Source organism: Artemia franciscana, unplaced genomic scaffold, assembly GCF_032884065.1.
Source record: "Artemia franciscana unplaced genomic scaffold, ASM3288406v1 PGA_scaffold_23, whole genome shotgun sequence".
Lineage (NCBI taxonomy): Eukaryota > Metazoa > Arthropoda > Branchiopoda > Anostraca > Artemiidae > Artemia > Artemia franciscana.
The window spans coordinates 1,644,830-1,661,976 of record NW_027062649.1 but is presented as its reverse complement, the minus strand read 5'-3'; the positions used below and the strand labels follow the sequence as shown (position 1 = coordinate 1,661,976).

The following is a 17,147-nucleotide window of genomic DNA, read 5'->3' as shown; positions in this document are numbered from 1 at the left end:
ATATAAGCTCATTACGTAAGTTCATTCGTAAGTTACGTATATTTAGTTCTAGTTGCCTTTTTAAGAAACCAAAAATATGAGGGCAAATAGGCCTACTCCCCCACCTCTTTTTTTTTTATCAAAATCGTTCGAACAAAGCTATGAGAAAGCCATTTAGTCAAAAAAATAATTAATATGGAAATTTATCTAAAAAACGTTAAGAAAATAAATAATAATTTTTTTTTATAACTGCAAGTAAGGAGTGACAGTAAAACTTAAGACGAACAGAAATTATTCCGTATATGAAAGGGATTGTCCCCTCCTCAACGCCTCGCTCTTTAAGCTAAAGTTTTTACTGTTTTAAAAAGTAGAACTATGACAAAGAGTAAAATTTTAGCGTAAAGAGCGGGGCGTTAAGGAGGGGACAACCCCTTTCATATACGGAATAATTTCTGTCCGTCTTAAGTTTTAACGTCGCTCCTTACCATCAGTCAAAAAACTTGTCTTTTTTAATACCACATAAGATTCTCAACCTGAATCTCACGTTTCAATGTTCTGCGTCTTTGTTGAGCTGTAGTTTTTGTAAAGCCGAATTTAGCGCAAAAAGCTGGGTGGACTATTGCAAAGGAGATCAGTCTAAAATGTTTTAAGATACATATAATTTTGGCTATGTTTGTATCGTATGGTTGCATTATATGCACATCTGTCTTTTGGCTTTATGTTTTTTCTCATAAGATATGTGTACATTAATCTTTAAATTACTGTTTACACATAATTAGGCTCAATATACCATATCAGAATTTAAACCTGAATCGCACGTTTCTATGTTCTGCGTCTTTTTTGAGCTGCAATTTTTGTAAAGCAAAATTTAGCACAAAAAGTTGGATGGGGTATTGGAAAGAAGAACAGTAAAACATGTTCCGCCTTGCATATAATTCTTTTTTTTGGCCTTGTACGAACGCATCATAAGCACTTATAATAATAATAATATTAATTTATTCTTAACCCACATCATAGCAAGTTATGGCACTTGTGGAGTAACAAAAAGAAAAAAAATGAAATACACTACAAGTAAAATACACTACAAATAGAAAAAAACATTACGCTACAATGAGATCAACCGAACAGACGGACCAAAGGATGATGAGGCGATAAACGATAAAAAGCTGATTCCGACAACCTTCCATACATGAGGGCCAACTTTGCACTTATATCAGGGACATCAAACTTACGAATTATCTTCCTATTGCTATACCAAGGGGGGAGATAAAGTAAAAATTTACAATATCTGAAATAAAAAATCCGAATCTGATTAACATCTTTTTTCTTTAGAAGGGGATAAAGACCAGAAAGATAAAGGACAGAATGATCACAAAATGTAGCATATCTGTTAAGATGATATTGTGTGTACTACTCTTTAAGTTGTGGTGCATATATGACCTGGGCTCAATATGCCATATAAGATTCTTAACCTGAATTTCACATTTCTATGTTCTGCGTCTTTGTTGTGCTGTAGTTTTTGTAAAGCCAAATTTAGCACAAAAAGTTGAATGGGCTATTGTAAAGAAGAACAGTCGAACATATTCCGCGATGCATATAATTTTGGCTTTCTTTTTGCATGGTACGGACGCATCATAAAAACTGATGTCTTTTGGCTTTATCTTCGTGCTCATAAGATTATATGTGTGTACTTCTCTTTAAGTCGCGGTGCATACATGACCTGGGATCAATATGCCACATAAGATTCTTAAACTGAATCTCACGAATCTATGTTCTGCGTCTTTGTTGAGCTATAGTTTTTGTAAAGCCGAATTTAGTACAAACAGGTGGATGGGCTATTGGAAAGAAGAACAGTTAGACATGTTCTGCGATGCATATAATACTGTTTTTTTGCTGTGTACGAACGCATCATAAGCACTTATTTCTTTTGGGTTTTTGCTCTTTCTCATAAGATGATGTGTGTGTACTACTCTTTAAGTTACGGTGCATAAATGACCTTGGCTCAATGTGCCACATAAGATTCTCAACCTAAACTCACGTTTCTATGTTGTGCGTCTTTGTTGAGCTGTAGTTTTTGTAAAGCCATGCGCAGACATGAATTGGGCTCAATATGCCACAGAAGATTCTCAACCTGAATCTCTTGTCTCTATGTTCAGTTTCTCTGTTGGAGCTGTAACTTTTGCAATGCTGAATTGAGTGCAAATAGAGTTATTCCACCAATAGATTAATTTCTGTAGGTTCTGATGTCTTAACCATTGTCTTTGAGTTAAAGTTAAATTTAAGAAATTTGTCTTTTAACGGTGAACAATTACAAGAAAGCTCATGTTTCGTTGAACAAAGCCTGCTTTTTTACTGGTATGCTTAAAGTTTTATCTCCGATTACAAGAATAAATGATGAAAAATATATTAAAAGTAATGATGGCTAAAAAAGTGGAAATAAGCAGGAATTAATCCATACGGCAACTGTCAATTCGATTATTTTCATTGCATGTAGACATGCATCGTATTTTTTGTTTATACCTTTTTTTCCTTAGCTACGATCAGGAAATGCCTCCACCTCGCTTAAGATCGAACTCAACAGACTTCATTGGGAATGGATTAAAAAGTCAAAGCAAGACTGTTTTAAACCAAGATATATATTCGAATGCTTCAACTGAATTCATAAATCACATCAACAGCTACGTACCAAACAAACCTCTTGAACAGATAAAGGTATTTTTTTTTCTTAGTATGTGACTATTTGAAGGTGATAAAAAAGCGATTTACGAATAAAAAAAAACAAAAAAAAAAACGAAAAAACAGTACGCCAAAACGAAAAAAAAATAAAAACTAAGTAAAACGAAAAAATACAATAGAGGAAAAGTGTCCAAATACAACATAAGACCTCTTCAGTGAGATTAAATAAAAAAAACAAGTTTTTTTAAATGAAAGTAAGGAGCGACATTAAAACTTAAAACGAACAGAAATTACTCCGTATATGAAAGGGGCTTTTCCTTCTCGATACCCCGCTCCTTACGCTAAAGCTTTTTATTGTTTTAAAAAGTAGAGTTGCGAGAAAGAATCAAACTTTAGCACAAGGAGCGGGGTGTCGAGGAGGAAAATCCCCTTTCATATACGGAGTAATTTCTGTTCGTTTTAAGTTATAATGTCGCTCCTTACTTTCATTTAAAAAAACTTTTTTTTTTATTTAATTTCTGAAAGTTTTTGAATTAATGCATGTCTGATTTTGGCTCTCCGTACATAAATTACTAAAATGAAATTTGCATATTAATTCTTTTTTTGGCTAAATGGCTTTCTCTTAGTTTTGATCAGACGATTTTGAGAAATAAGGGGTGGGGAAGGAGGTCTAGTTGCCTTCCAATTTTTCGGTTACTCAAAAAGGCAACTAGATCTTTTAATTTTTAACGAACGTTTTTATTAGTAAAAAAAACGTAACTTAAGAATTAACTTGCGTAACAAACGTACATAACTTACGTAACTTACGTTACGTTTTATCCCAATTCTTTAAGAATGACCCCTGAATCAGAAAGGCCGTAGAATAAATAGTTGAAATTATTTAAAAAATTTTTAGCATAAAGAGCGAAGTATTTATCTCCTCCTAAATACCTCGCTCTTTATGCTAAAGTATTTTTAGAACCCTTCATATGCGTAATAATCTCTGTTCGTTTTAAGTTTTAATACTTCTCCTTACTTTCAATTGAAAAAACTTTTTCATGTTTATATTTTCATTGTTTTTTTTTATAGTAATGCTAGAAAGTCCTGCGCCCTTTTCATTGAATTTCTCTTCCCCCATGAAATACTCCTCCAAGGAAAGATCCTCCCATATAGCCCCCTCCCCTGAACCCCACACCCAAACCAAAAAAATCCCCCTGATAACATCGGTACACTTCCCAGTAACCATTACTGTATGTAAACATTGGTCAAAGTTTGTAACTTGCAGCCCCTCCCCCAGGGACTGTGGGGGGTAAGTCATCCCCAAAGACATAGTTATTATGGTTTTTGACTATGCGGAACAAAATGGCTATCTCAAAATTTTGATCCGTTGACTTTGGGAAAAAAATGAGCGTGGGAGGGGGCCTAGGTGCCCTCCAATTTTTTTGGTCACTTAAAAAGGGCACTAGAACTTTTCATTTCCGTTAAATTGAGCCCTCTTGCAACACTCTAGGACCAATTGGTCGATACGATGACCCCTGGGAAAAAAAACAAAAAACAAAAAACAAATAAACACGCACCCGTGATTTGTCTTCTGGCAAAAAATACGAAATTCCACATTTTTGTAGATTGGACCTTGGAATTTTGTGTATAGGGTTCTCTGATACGCTGAATGCGATGGTGTAATTTTCGTTAAGATCCTATGACTTTTAGGGGGTGTTACCCCCTATTTTCCAAAATAAGGCAAATTTTCTCAGGCTCGTAACTTTTGATGACAAAGACTAAATTTGATGAAACTTATATATTTAAAATCAGCATAAAAATCCGATTCTTTTGATATATCTTTTAGTATCGAAATTCCGTTTTTTAGAGTTTCGTTTACTATTGAGCCGGGTCGCTCCTTACTACAGTTCGTTACCACGAACTGTTTGATAGTGACTAATGTAATGAATGAAACATGTCCCTTACGAAGAATAAACCTTAATAGAAATTTTCCTAAGAAACCATGGATAACAGAAGCTATTCTAGTTTCAATAAAGCAGAAAAACCAACTTTATGTGAATTATTTAAAGGATTGTTCAGATGATGATTTTATAAAATTCAAAAAATATCGGAATATTTTAATTTCAGTCAAATGTAAAGCTCAGAAACTTCATTTCCAAAATGAATTTCATGAAAATCAAGAGAATGTGAAAAATACATGGAAAACAATAAATAAACTTTTGGGTAATTTTCACAGAAGAAAGGAGCTGAGAGCCAAGACAGAGCACAGAAGGTCGTCTTACTGATTCTCAACACATAGCTGAATTTCTGTGTGATTATTTTGCAAATGAAGGAAAAAGACTTTGCGATCAGGCGCGGGCTAACTTACGCACATCTGTGAGTTTTGGATCTGTTTTTGAAAGACAGCCTGCAACTGAGAATTCCTTTGAATTTGCAAAATATTTGGAACGGGAAGTGGCACAATTTCTGGCTACGATGAAGTCGAGTTTTAGTGGGATGGATGAGTTTTCGCTGAAACTCTTAAAAGTCGCAAAAACCAGTGTTTCACCTGTCTTGACGCAGGTCATCAACCTTTCTCTGGATCTCGGAGTCTTCCTGCGAGCACTAAAGATCGCAAGAGTGGTTCCTCTTCATAAAGGAGGGAAAAAGGATGACCCATCGAATCGAAGACCTATATCTATTCTCCCCTCTAAGTTATATGAGAAAGCTGTACATGCCCAGTTAAGTTATTATATTGAAAAGAATAAAATTCTAATGGAAAACCAATTTGGATTCAGAAAAGGGCTATCTGCGGATATTGCAGTTCGAAATTGGTTTATTTAAGGTCTTGACTCAATTGGGGTGAAGGGTTCAAGACTTGAGTGGTTTTCATCATATCTACACGATCTAGATGAAATAGTACAGAAGGGATCATTTTTATCTTCAAAAAAGAATCAATCCTGGGTCAAGAATCAATCCTGAGAACCCTCCTTTTCATAATTTTGTTGATCCAGTGAAGCATTACCTGTCGGAGGTTGGTGTCATCCTGTTTGCAGATGGCGCTTTGATCTTTCTAGCTGCGCCTTCGCTTGATGTTTTGTATAATAAAATTCATAATGCCGTCTCTGAATTTCTAACTTTTTCTCAACAAAATTTGTTAACCCTAAACTTTTTTAAAACATTTTCATGATATTCTCTAGAATTTCGTCAAGTGTTCGAAATGATCAAATCATGGTTCGAGAAAATGTGATAAAAAGAGTAACAACAACGAAATATTTGGGGTTTTTAATTGATGAAAACCTGTCATGGAAAAACCATTCAAATGCGACAGCTGAAAAATTAAGCAGAGGTCTTGGGGGGACGCGAAGAATTAAAAATATTGTCTCCAAAAAGACTCTGAAAATGATTTATTTTTCTATATTTTGTCCATATATTAGCTACGGATGCTCTATATGGGTAAGTAATTTTGTAGCATGTTCAAAAGAGTAAAAAACTTCAGAATAGAGCTGTAAAATTATTATCGGAATTTTATGATTCTGATGATGTTCCTGCTCATGAGCATTTTAAAAAGGATAAGTTAATGGATGTATCCCAAATTCGAAATTACCAAGTCGTGATTTTCTCGTATAAATATTTGAATCGCCTGCTCACCCCCGCTTTTGAATTTTTTTTTACTTTTAATAGAGACCGTCATGATCATAATACAAGCAAAGCTGATAACACAACTCATGAGTTTAGGAGTACCACTCGGGCATCTTTTGTAAGGCTCCTACCGGTGAATAAGCGTAAATTTCGAGTAACAAAATTAAAATAATCACGAGGGGGACATCAGGATTTGAGAAATGCCTAGGTGGGGCATGACCCAAAATCGCTCAAAAACCATTGATATATAGGGAAGCTATAAAAGTAGTTGAGGTTGATTTTCAAAAATTTTTAATTAACTTATTTGTAAATTTACTCTCTACATAATTGAACTTAGAGCTGATATGCTTATGTCACCACCTATTATTTAAAGTAAATGGTAGTGGTTCCTTGAGCTCCTTTTCAGTTGGCTTGTACTGCCTTCTAGGCCGCTTTTTGAGTTCTGATAAACGATAGGAACTGCTGGACACCAACTTGGACTATTTGGTGGGTCTCGCAAAATGTTAGATTTAAAGAGTTGCTGTGTTACGCATCCTCTTTAAGGACAGAAACTGTAAGGAATCAGTACAATTCAGAAGTCAGCTTACATCTCCTTTTGTTTTTATTTGCTCTTGTAGATGTTGAAATTTAATACCAGCATTAAATCAATGTGTTACCTAAGTATTATAACCCTGCTAATTAAAACCTCTCTGCTTATAATTAGGACCATCAGTTATGTTTAGTCTACCATCTACAAAATGGCTCTTAATAGGGGTTGCAGCTTTCTTGAAAGATTTTGCTGCCGCTATCAGGACGCTCATTAAAAACTGGTTATAAATATTTTATGATTGCACCTGAGGCAGATTCAGAAACAGAAGTATCTATTTGATAATGTTTGTTGTTGGCAGTTATAACAGACCCTACAAAGTGCACTGGAGCAAAAACAATGTCACCTTCAAAATGAAAGTCAAATTCCCCGAGACTAGTGCTAGTTTCTTATAACATTCCTGCGAAACTAGGACCCTGAGAAGTCAAAAAGCAATAGTCTTTAATGTTTTTGACCTTGACTGCTTCTGACAAATCCAGTGCATTAGCCAAGTTTGATCAAAAATATCCAAACCATTAAGGATTAACTTAATTTTTCTGTAGCAGAATGAAAATGCACAATTATTGGAGTTCGGCATTGATTAATCAAATCTATCTATCATTTTTCTGTTGACTTTTCTGCCAGAAACTTGTCAGATTTGGCAAATCTGTAAACAGTTGAAGTTTTTAATTTGAGAAAAGTTTACGAACGAATATAGAATGAGTGATTTTAAAGAATCTCAGCATGTACTTGAAAACTGTCCCAGAGAAATCGCAAGGAGCTCATTCAAAATTATGGGATATAGAATTGACTTACTGCTGAATGATATCAGCATTATTATTTCTCCAATGACTGAGAATAGTTTGAAATCTGAAAGCTTCAATCGAACACCATGTCTAGAAAGTCTAGAATGTCTAGAAAGTGCTACAATTCCCAAAGATAATTTCACTCTACTATATAGTAAGAGACAACTCACCACTGAAGATGATCTACCAGAGGGATGTCAGGTTATTTTAGTGCCTTATGATGTTAGTATTGTGATTAGTTAGTCATTTGAAATAATTTGGAAGCTAAAGTCCCTATTAACGACACCATAGAATTCCTATAAAATGCTATTTCACTGTATCTACAAATTCCCAAAGAAGATTTCTGCTTATCGTTTAGAGATACTCACCTGAAAGAAGGCTCACTCAAAGAGAATGGGATGAGAAAGAAGTGTCTGATTGTCTTACTGCCTTCCGCTAGAACAGGAATACTAGGCAGAAAACTTGAATACAGTGCACAGAAGAGATTACAAAGTTTCAAAGATAAAGAGACGAACAGCTTCCTGAATGGAAGCAGAGCTCTGCTATTTTGTAGTTCGACTTAGTGATTATGAATCCAAATTCCAGATAAATCTGGTTGAGGCAGAATTAAGTAACTTTTCAAGAGACAATGGTGTACGAGCAATTGAACACCACCAAGGTGAAGACCAATCCCTGTGTGAAAGTGGATGTGGAAAAAGTGTAAGTTGGAAATAAATAGTAACAATTTGGAAGATTTAGTGCAACATCTAATACAGAGTGTGAAGGAGGTGACTACTGGAGATTGTAGTGAACAAGGGAAATCAAGAATAAGATTGAGCTTGGCTCGGAAAGATTTAGTCAAATAGGGTAAAATTTGTGCAAGCAGAATTATTTCCAGTTTAAACAAACTTACAAGTATAACACCAGAAAATAAAAGAACAGAAGGACAGGAAAAATTACAAATTGAAAACATTAGTAATCAAACGGAAAATCATTAAAACAAAGACAAATCAGTCGTAAGACGCTTGAAAGACTCTCCGCATGGCAATGAAGAAACTTCGTAAAAAACAAAACAAGATGACAAATAAACCAAAGTACGAACTTTTCTGACAATGTACCCGCCCCGCCCTTGGCGGTCAAAGGCATAGCTATAGAATGCGTAAAACAAAAAGTATACACGAAAACAATGTAATTTTTTATTTATATTTGCAGCTTATTTCTATTAATATTGTTTCAATTATAACGTTTTCTTCCTTCGTTATCCGCATTTTAAATTCATTTTTAACAATATTTTGAATAGAGTTGAAATTAAATGGGGCTGGATTAACAGGGGTTGAGTTGAACGGTGTTTGATTGAATTAAATGAGTCTAGTTGAACGAAGTTATGTTAAACGGAGGTATAGTTATATGCACAACCAGAGAAGGACAACTAGAATTCCATAAGCCTTAAGAAGTTTAATATTTTTTATTTATTCTCAGATAGAGATCTGTTGTATTTTTTTACAACAGTAAAATGACCAGTAGTGTCATTTTTTTCTTTTTTTTTTCTTATTGTCGTGTAAAAGCCATTGTAGTGCATTAAAAACCAAATTTTGTTCAGTTTTGTGTTTACTTTTGATGTTAACAAGTAATTACAACAGCTACTGCTTATAGTCAAGAGGCAGTTTCTACAGTCCATCATTCCAGTCATGGAAGAAGTTACATACGAGCAGAGCTCAACTCAAAGCGGTTAGCAACATATCTGCGCTGCTTGCCGGTTTTGCAATGGTAAGCTGCTATTTTACTGTGTAAGAATTTGGTTGAAACTAGATAGTTAAAAAACTTATTATCATAAAGTAGAACTAAAATCATCACGTTAAGATGTTATTCGCCTTCCAAAAGTATGTAAGAAATAGGTCCAGACGCATGGGAAAACCCAACGAGAAAAACTGATTGGTATGATAGGAAAAGTGTTGAATGGATAGGTTCAATATTTTCCTTCTACCTGCAACATACCCCTGCCCGCACTTTCTAAGGCTGAAAAGTTGACGAGAAGTCCTTCTTTTTAGTTTTTTCTTAAAAATATAGTAACTATTTACATGGTTTAGAAGTTTGAAACTCTTTTATCAGTTTCAGCCTAACCTTCAACTTCTTCTTACTTAATTATTTATGCTTCAGCTTTCTGTAGAAAGAGACAGTGTCTTAAGCACAAGAGTTCAAATAGGACCAAATTTCAAGGAGATATTTATTTCAGTACGTTTCATTCCTGGAATTTGTTTTTATAAATTATAGCAGATTCATTCCATTGCCAACATGAAGAATACGTCCTATTTAATAATTAATTAAAAGGAACTTTCCAAAAAAGTATTTTTTCAAAGAAAACTGAGGGCCATATTAAACTTAAGATCAGAAAAAATAAAAACCTACAATAACTCAAACTTAAAACGACCAGAAATTACTATTAATATTACTATGAATTAATGGAATCTAAAACGAATAGAAATTAAACAAACAATCATATCAAAAAACATACAACAGGTACTAACATAAACGAATAAATAAATCTCAAAACGAATAAAGCTTAAATGGAATATTCAAATCAAGTTTAAAACGAACAAGAATGCTTTGCTATTTAATTATAAATGAAACTCAAAACGAACATCAATTAAATAAACGATAATAGCAGAGAAACATATAACAAATACTATTAAAAATAAATAATTAAATATTAAAACAAGTAAAACGTAAATTAAATATGCAAATCAAACTAAAAACAAACAAAAATCTCTACAAACAAGAGTTTGTGTACTGCCTCCTTCCCTAACTGTGAAAGCCTAAGACCTACTTCGTCATTGGCGCTTTACTGATAACTATTAAATAAAAAAAAACAAGTTATTTTAAATGAAAGTAAGGAGCAACATTAAAACTTAAAACGAACAGAAATTACTCCGTATATGAAAGGGGCTTTTCCTCCTCAAAGCCTCGCTCTTTACGCTAAATTTTGACTCTTTCTCTTAACTCTATTTTTAAAACAGTAAGAAACTTTAGCGTAAAGAGCGGGGTGTTAAGGAGGAAAAGCCCCTTTCATATACAGAGTAATTTATGTTCGATTTAAGTTTTAATGTTGCTGCTTACTTTCATTTAAAAAAACTTGTTTTTTTTTAATTTAATTTATGGACGTTGTTGAATTAGTACATGTTTTGATGTTGGAACTCCGCACATAAATAATTAAAACGAAATTTGCATATTAATTAATTGCAATTTATTGGAAGATTTTTAGAAAAAAGGAGCGAGGGAGGAGGCCTAGTTGCCCTCCAAGTTTTTGACTACTTAAAAAAGCAACTAGAACTTTTATTTTTTTAAAAACGTTTTCATTGGTAAAAAATATACGTAACTTACGAATTGACTTACATAACGAACTTCTATATTCGTATGTTTTTATTGCGTATATGAGGGGGTTCAACCTTCGTCGCTCTTTAGCACTACAGCTTAGATTTTGTCCCAATTCCTTAAGAATAACATTTGAATCACAAAGGCCGTAGAATAAATAGTTGAAATTGCTAAAAATACTTAGCGTAAAGAGTGAGGTATAACGAGGGGGTAAACTCCTCATATGTATAATAATTTTGTTCGTGTTAAGTTTTAATGCTGCTCCTTACTTTCAGTACAAAAAAAATTTTCATATTTATTTTTTCATTGTTTTTTCAAATAATGCTAGAAAACCCTTCGCCCCTTCATGGGGAAATTCTCTTCCCCATGAGAAGTTTCTCCATGGAAATATCCTACCACGTAACCCCCCCCCCCTCAACTCCCCCCCCCCCCTAAACCAAAAAAATCCCCTTGAAAACGTCTGTACACTTCCTAGTAACCATTACTATATGTAAACACAGGTCAAAGTTTGCAACTTGCAGCCCCTCCCACGGGGACTGTGGGGGAGTAAGTCGTCCCCATAGACATAGTTATTAGGTTTTTCGTCTATGGTGAACAAAATGGTTATCTCAGAATTTTGATCTGCTGAATTTTGGGGGAAAATGAGCGTGGGAGGGCTTTGAAAAAATGAGCTTGAAACTTCTACAATAAGGTTCTCTGATACGCTGAATCTGATTTTGTGATTTTCTTTAACATGGTATGACTTTTAGGGGGTGTTTCCCCCTATTTTCTAAAATGAGGGAAATTTTCTCAGGCTCGTAACTTTTGATGGGTATAACTGATCTTGATGAAACCTATATATTTTACAGCATTAAAATGCGATTCTTTTGATGTAACTATTGGTATCAAAATTCCATTTTTTAGAGTTTCGGTTACTATTGATCCGGGTCGCTCCTTACTACAGTTCGTTACCACGAACTGTTTGATATGCGTTGAACAGTCTTGGAAAGAACAAGTAAAGTCAAACTAAATATTTGGTATATAATGATTTTAATTGTTGAAAATTCATCTGCTCATGAATTTGTTCCGTTGTAATTCTTAATTTCATTTTCATTACTGTAATAACTGGAAGAGAAAATATTTGTAATATTATTCATGCAAAATTGACGCATTAAGCCTTAGACTTTTATAGTTCAGGAAGGGGGCAGTATCTAAACTCTTGTTTGTAGGGAAACTAAGTTTATCTTGAACAGTCTTGGAAATAACAAATAAAATTAAACTGAATATTTGATATATGATGATGTTAGTTGAAAAAAGCTCATTAGTTCAAAATCTTATAATACTGTATATTTTTGGTTTATTTTTAATTATGTAATAATTAAAAAAGAAAATATTTGTAATAGAATTCGTTTTTAATAAAGCACCTATGACGTAGTGGGTTTTAGACTTTTACAGTTAGCGGAGGAAGCAGTACCCAAACCCTTGTTTGCAGTGACTTTTCTTCGTTTCAAGCTTGATTAGCATATTCAACTAAAGTTTTACTCACTTTAAGATTTGTTATTCATCTACTTTAGTACCTATTTTATGTTTTTTTGCTGTGATTGTTTATTTAATTTCTGTTCGTCTTGAATTTCGTCTGTTCTTTAAGCGCGATTTCTGGTCGTTTTGAGTTTGAGTTATTGTAGGTTTTTATTTCTTCTATCTGACGTTTAATATAGCCTTGATTTTACTTGGAAAAACTTCTTTTTACGGAATATTTAGTTTAATTAATTTCTGTTCGTTTCGGATTGCCAAAGTCTAAATTTTTTCATATTGCCTTGAACATTCTTTGCTAGAACTAACAAAATTAAACTGAACGTGTGATACATAATGCTATTAATTGCTGAAAGCTCATCAGCTCGAGACTTTGTTTCACTGCAATTTTGATTTTATTGCCAATGTTGTAATAAGTAATATTTGTAATATAATTCGTTTCAATAAAGCACCAAATACGCAGTTGGCATTATGCTTTTACAGTTAGGGAAACGGACAGTAAATAAACTTTGGTTTATAGTGAAAACTATAGGTGTCTTGCAGGGGCGTAGCGCCAGCATTTTAATTGGGGGAGGGCAAGAATTTTATTCCAGCGCTACCATATACTATATACCAAAAACGCTGCTTGGTTAAAGTCAAATTATTACAAGATACATAATAAACAATAAACACACATTACATAAAGTTTTAATGTCACTCCTTACTTTCAGTTAAAAAAAAGAATTGGAACAAAATTCAAACTTTAGCGTAAGGAACGAGGTATTGACGATGGGACGACCCCCCCCCCATATACATAATAAAAATGTGCAAATATAGAAGTTCGTTGCGTAAGTTAATTTGTGAGTTACGTATATTCATTACCAATAAAACGTTCGTAAATAAATTGAAAAGTTCTAGTGGCCTTTTTAAGCAACCAAAAAATTGGAGGGCAACTCCAAACAAAAAAACAAGTTTTTTATTTTAACTGAAAGTAAGGAGCGACATTAAAACTTAAACGAACAGAAATTATTCCGCATATGAAAGGGACTGTATCCTCCTCAACGCCCCACTCTTTACGCTTTACTACTTTTCAAGACAATAAAAACCTTAACGTAAAGAGCGGGGCGTTGATGAGGGGAAAGTCACTTTCATTTACGGAATAATTTCTGTTCGTTTTAAGTTATAATGTCGCTCCTTACTTTCAGTCAAAAAAGCTTGTTTTCTTATTTCATTTAACCAACGATCAGAATCCATTGCAAATGCGGTGTCTTTAATTAAGCTATAATCTTCTTGAGGGACGTTACAGCTCATGGTCACTCCTGCCTCTCTGTCAGCAGTCATGGTTTTGGTTAGGATAACTCGTGAAAAGTTTACCTTGACGTTGCTATCAGGCCCACGATTGCAGGATTTCCCCGATATTTAGTATATCTAAGTGATATAATCAAACAATTCGTGCTAACGAACTGTAAGTAAGGAGCGACCCGGATGAATAGTGACCAAAACTCCAATAAAAGGGACAATAGACACATAAAAAGAATTAAATTTCTATGCTGATTCCAAATATTTAAGTTTCACCAAGTGTATACTTACCCTGAATTTTTTTCTTATTTTCGAAAAAAGGGCGAGACATCCCCCCCAAGACTAATAGAATCTTAATGACAATTACACCATCAGATTAAGTGTATCAGAGAACCTTATTGTAAAGGTTTCAATCTCCTTTTTGAAAAAATGTGGAATTTTGGATTTTGTGCCAGAAGAAAGATTACGGATGCGTGTTTATTTGTTTTATCTTTCTCGGGGTGATCTTATTGACTCAGTAGTCCTAGAATATCGCAAGAAGGCTCATTCAAACAGAAATTAAAAGCTCTATTTCCCTTTTTATGTGACCCACAAAATTGGAGGACAACTACGCCCCCTTTCATCCTCTTTTGTTTCCTAAAGTCACCGGATAAAAATTCTGAAATAGCCATTTTGTTAAGCATAGTGGAGATATCTAATAACTGTGTCTTAGAAGACGACTTAATCCCCCACGATCCCTGGAGGAAGGGCTGCAAGTTATGAACTTTGCTTATTGCTTAACTATAGTATCGGTTATTGGGAAGGATACAGACATTTTCAAGGGAGATTTTTCCCGGTGGGCAGGGGACTGGGGGAGTTTGTTACATGGGATAGTCTTTCCAAAAAACAAATAAAACAATTTTATTCGACTGAAAGTAAGGAGTAAAATTAAAACTTAAAACGAACAGAAATTATTACTTATATGAGGGGGCTATCCCCCTCGTCAATACCTCGCTCTTCACACTAAAGTTTTTAAGTACTTTTAAAAGAGCTGTTTCTTTTAATTAAACGACCTTTGTGATTCAGGGGTCATTCGTAAAGAATTGGAACAAAAGGGGGACTCAGGGGTCATTCTTAAAGAATTGGAACGATTGGAAGCGTAAAGGGCAAAATATTAACTATGGGGTGAACCCTCTCATATACATAATTATTTCTGCTCGTTCTAAGTTATAATGTTGCTCCTTGCTTTCATGTGAAAAAACTATTTTTTTTTTAATTTAATCACTTAACAAAGCCATTGACTCTTGGGTGAAAACTTTTCCCTCTGTAATAAAGAACAAAAGATTTACCAAAATTGTCTTGTAGCTTATGTTTCTGTTATCCAGCAGCTTTTTCTAGCAAAAAATTGGGGAACGGGCTATGGAGTTCAAAATCTGGATTTTGGAAAGAATTTTTTTTCTGGATAGAGTTGCTGACTTGAATTTAAAAAAAAAAAACTTTTTTTCTGTGATTTTTTTTTTTCAATTCACCAGATTCACAAGCTTAAAAAGAATTACCATACTATGTAATGTTATATCTTTAAAATCTTTTCTAAGGATCTTAAGAATAGATTTTCAGATAAGTATGGCAGAAGAAACGGTAGAACATGGTTCTAATGAAGACTATTACAAATCAGAACTATAAAAAAAAAGAATCAAACTACGTGTTTGGCTAGCTGAAAATACATCAGATTACAAGTCATTAGCTAGGAAAATTCAGATTAGAATCTAGATGTGATATACTTTGACCCGCTAACGATAGTAAACATTCCATGCAATTGAATCAAGGTATGTTTCTTTTCAGCGGAGGAAGTTAATATCATCTAGTTTGACTGATTACTGTCGTCAAAATATTTTGCATAGGTTATCCATTCAGAATGAAAAAAAAAAAAAATCCGGAAAAAACTGTAATACAAATAGTTTTACACAGAAATTATTTATAAAAATTTGGAAAATAGTATGCTAAAGGCCCACCGAGATCAGAAACGGAGAAACGCCCCAGAATCAAACAGTTCGCGGTAGCGAACCGTAAGTAAGAAACGAAATGGCTCAATAGTAAGCGAAACTCCAAAAACCAGAGTCTTTATACCAATAGATATAGCAAAAGAATCGGCTTATTTTTATGATTTTAAATGTATAAGTTTTATTAAGTTTGGTTTTACTGATTAAAGGCTGGAGACTGAGACAATTTGCCTGATTTTTCAAAAAAGGGAGAAGAACCCCCTAACAGCATTAGAATCTTAATGAAAATCACAGAATCAGATTCAGCATGTCAGAAAACTACTATAGTGGTTTTAAGCTTCTATCTGCAAAAATATCGAATATATACTTTTGCCAGAAGAAAGATCACGAATGCGTGTTTATTTGTTTTTTTTCGTGTATAATCGTGTCAACCCAGTGGTCCTAGAATATCAAAAGAGGTCTCATTAGAATGGATATTAACAGTTCTAATGCCCTATTTAAGTGACCAAAAAGATTGGACGCCAATCTGGCCCCCTTCCCCCTCCTTTTTTCCAAAGTCGTCTGATTAAAATTTTAAGATATCCGTTTTACTCATCATAGTTGAAAAGTCCAACAACTATCCCTTTGGATGTAGAATGACCCCCCCCCCATAGCTCAAGGGGAAAGGTCTTTAAGTCATAAAATTTGCCCTTTTTTTCACATAGTATTTATTATTGTGAAGTATGTACTCATTTTCGGGTAGTTTTGCACGTAATATATTATTATTCAAATTTTTGAGAATATTTTAGTGTGAAAAGAAACCATATTCCATTTTTTCCCACCTCAAACCATAGAATGAATAGTCTAATTGTGTAGGCTAGCACTTTAATGACCTTGTTCATTCTTTTTTTCTAGTCTAATATAATTGTAGAAATGTTAATAAACATCTATAAAAGTAAAGAGATTCTTCTGCAAGGTTAAACTTCAGAATTTTCCCAAACGTGAAAGATTACTAAGGAAGCGCCAAGTTTTGATTATAAAATGGTAGGAAAAGACTATTTTCGTAATTGATTCCTCTCAGCACAAATATAGTGTTACATTGACTATTTAGTACGTTTTTAGTCTTTTATTTATACATTCTAGCAAAACGATAAGGACTGTGAGAAGAAAATAAAAAAAACTAGAAAAATGTCCTTTTCTAGGTAGCCATGGTTGAAATTAACCTTCAGGATAATCTTCCAGATGCTCTTTATATAGCTTTTGCATCTTGTACAACAGTCCTTGTAGTCATGCATACACTTGCCCTGATGATAAGTACTTGCATATTACCACACGTGGATACTATTGCAGGATTGAAGCGAGCAGACTTAGTTGACGAATCTCCACATGAAATGCTACGGTGAGTAAATTTTACGACATGTTAGC

The 17,147-nt window shown here is 33.9% G+C and overlaps 1 protein-coding gene across 2 annotated transcripts in view; it reads left to right on the top strand.

Annotated features, from left to right (window-relative positions):
• LOC136041492 (calcium release-activated calcium channel protein 1-like) overlaps positions 1 to 17,147 on the top strand; it is a 44,957-nt gene that overhangs the window by 21,776 nt on the left and 6,034 nt on the right. For both annotated transcript variants that reach the window (XM_065726186.1, XM_065726187.1), the window contains exons 2-4: positions 2,514 to 2,691; positions 9,259 to 9,372; positions 16,925 to 17,121. In XM_065726186.1, the coding sequence (XP_065582258.1) occupies positions 2,514 to 2,691; positions 9,259 to 9,372; positions 16,925 to 17,121 (489 nt within the window). The remainder of the gene's footprint in view (positions 1 to 2,513; positions 2,692 to 9,258; positions 9,373 to 16,924; positions 17,122 to 17,147) is intronic.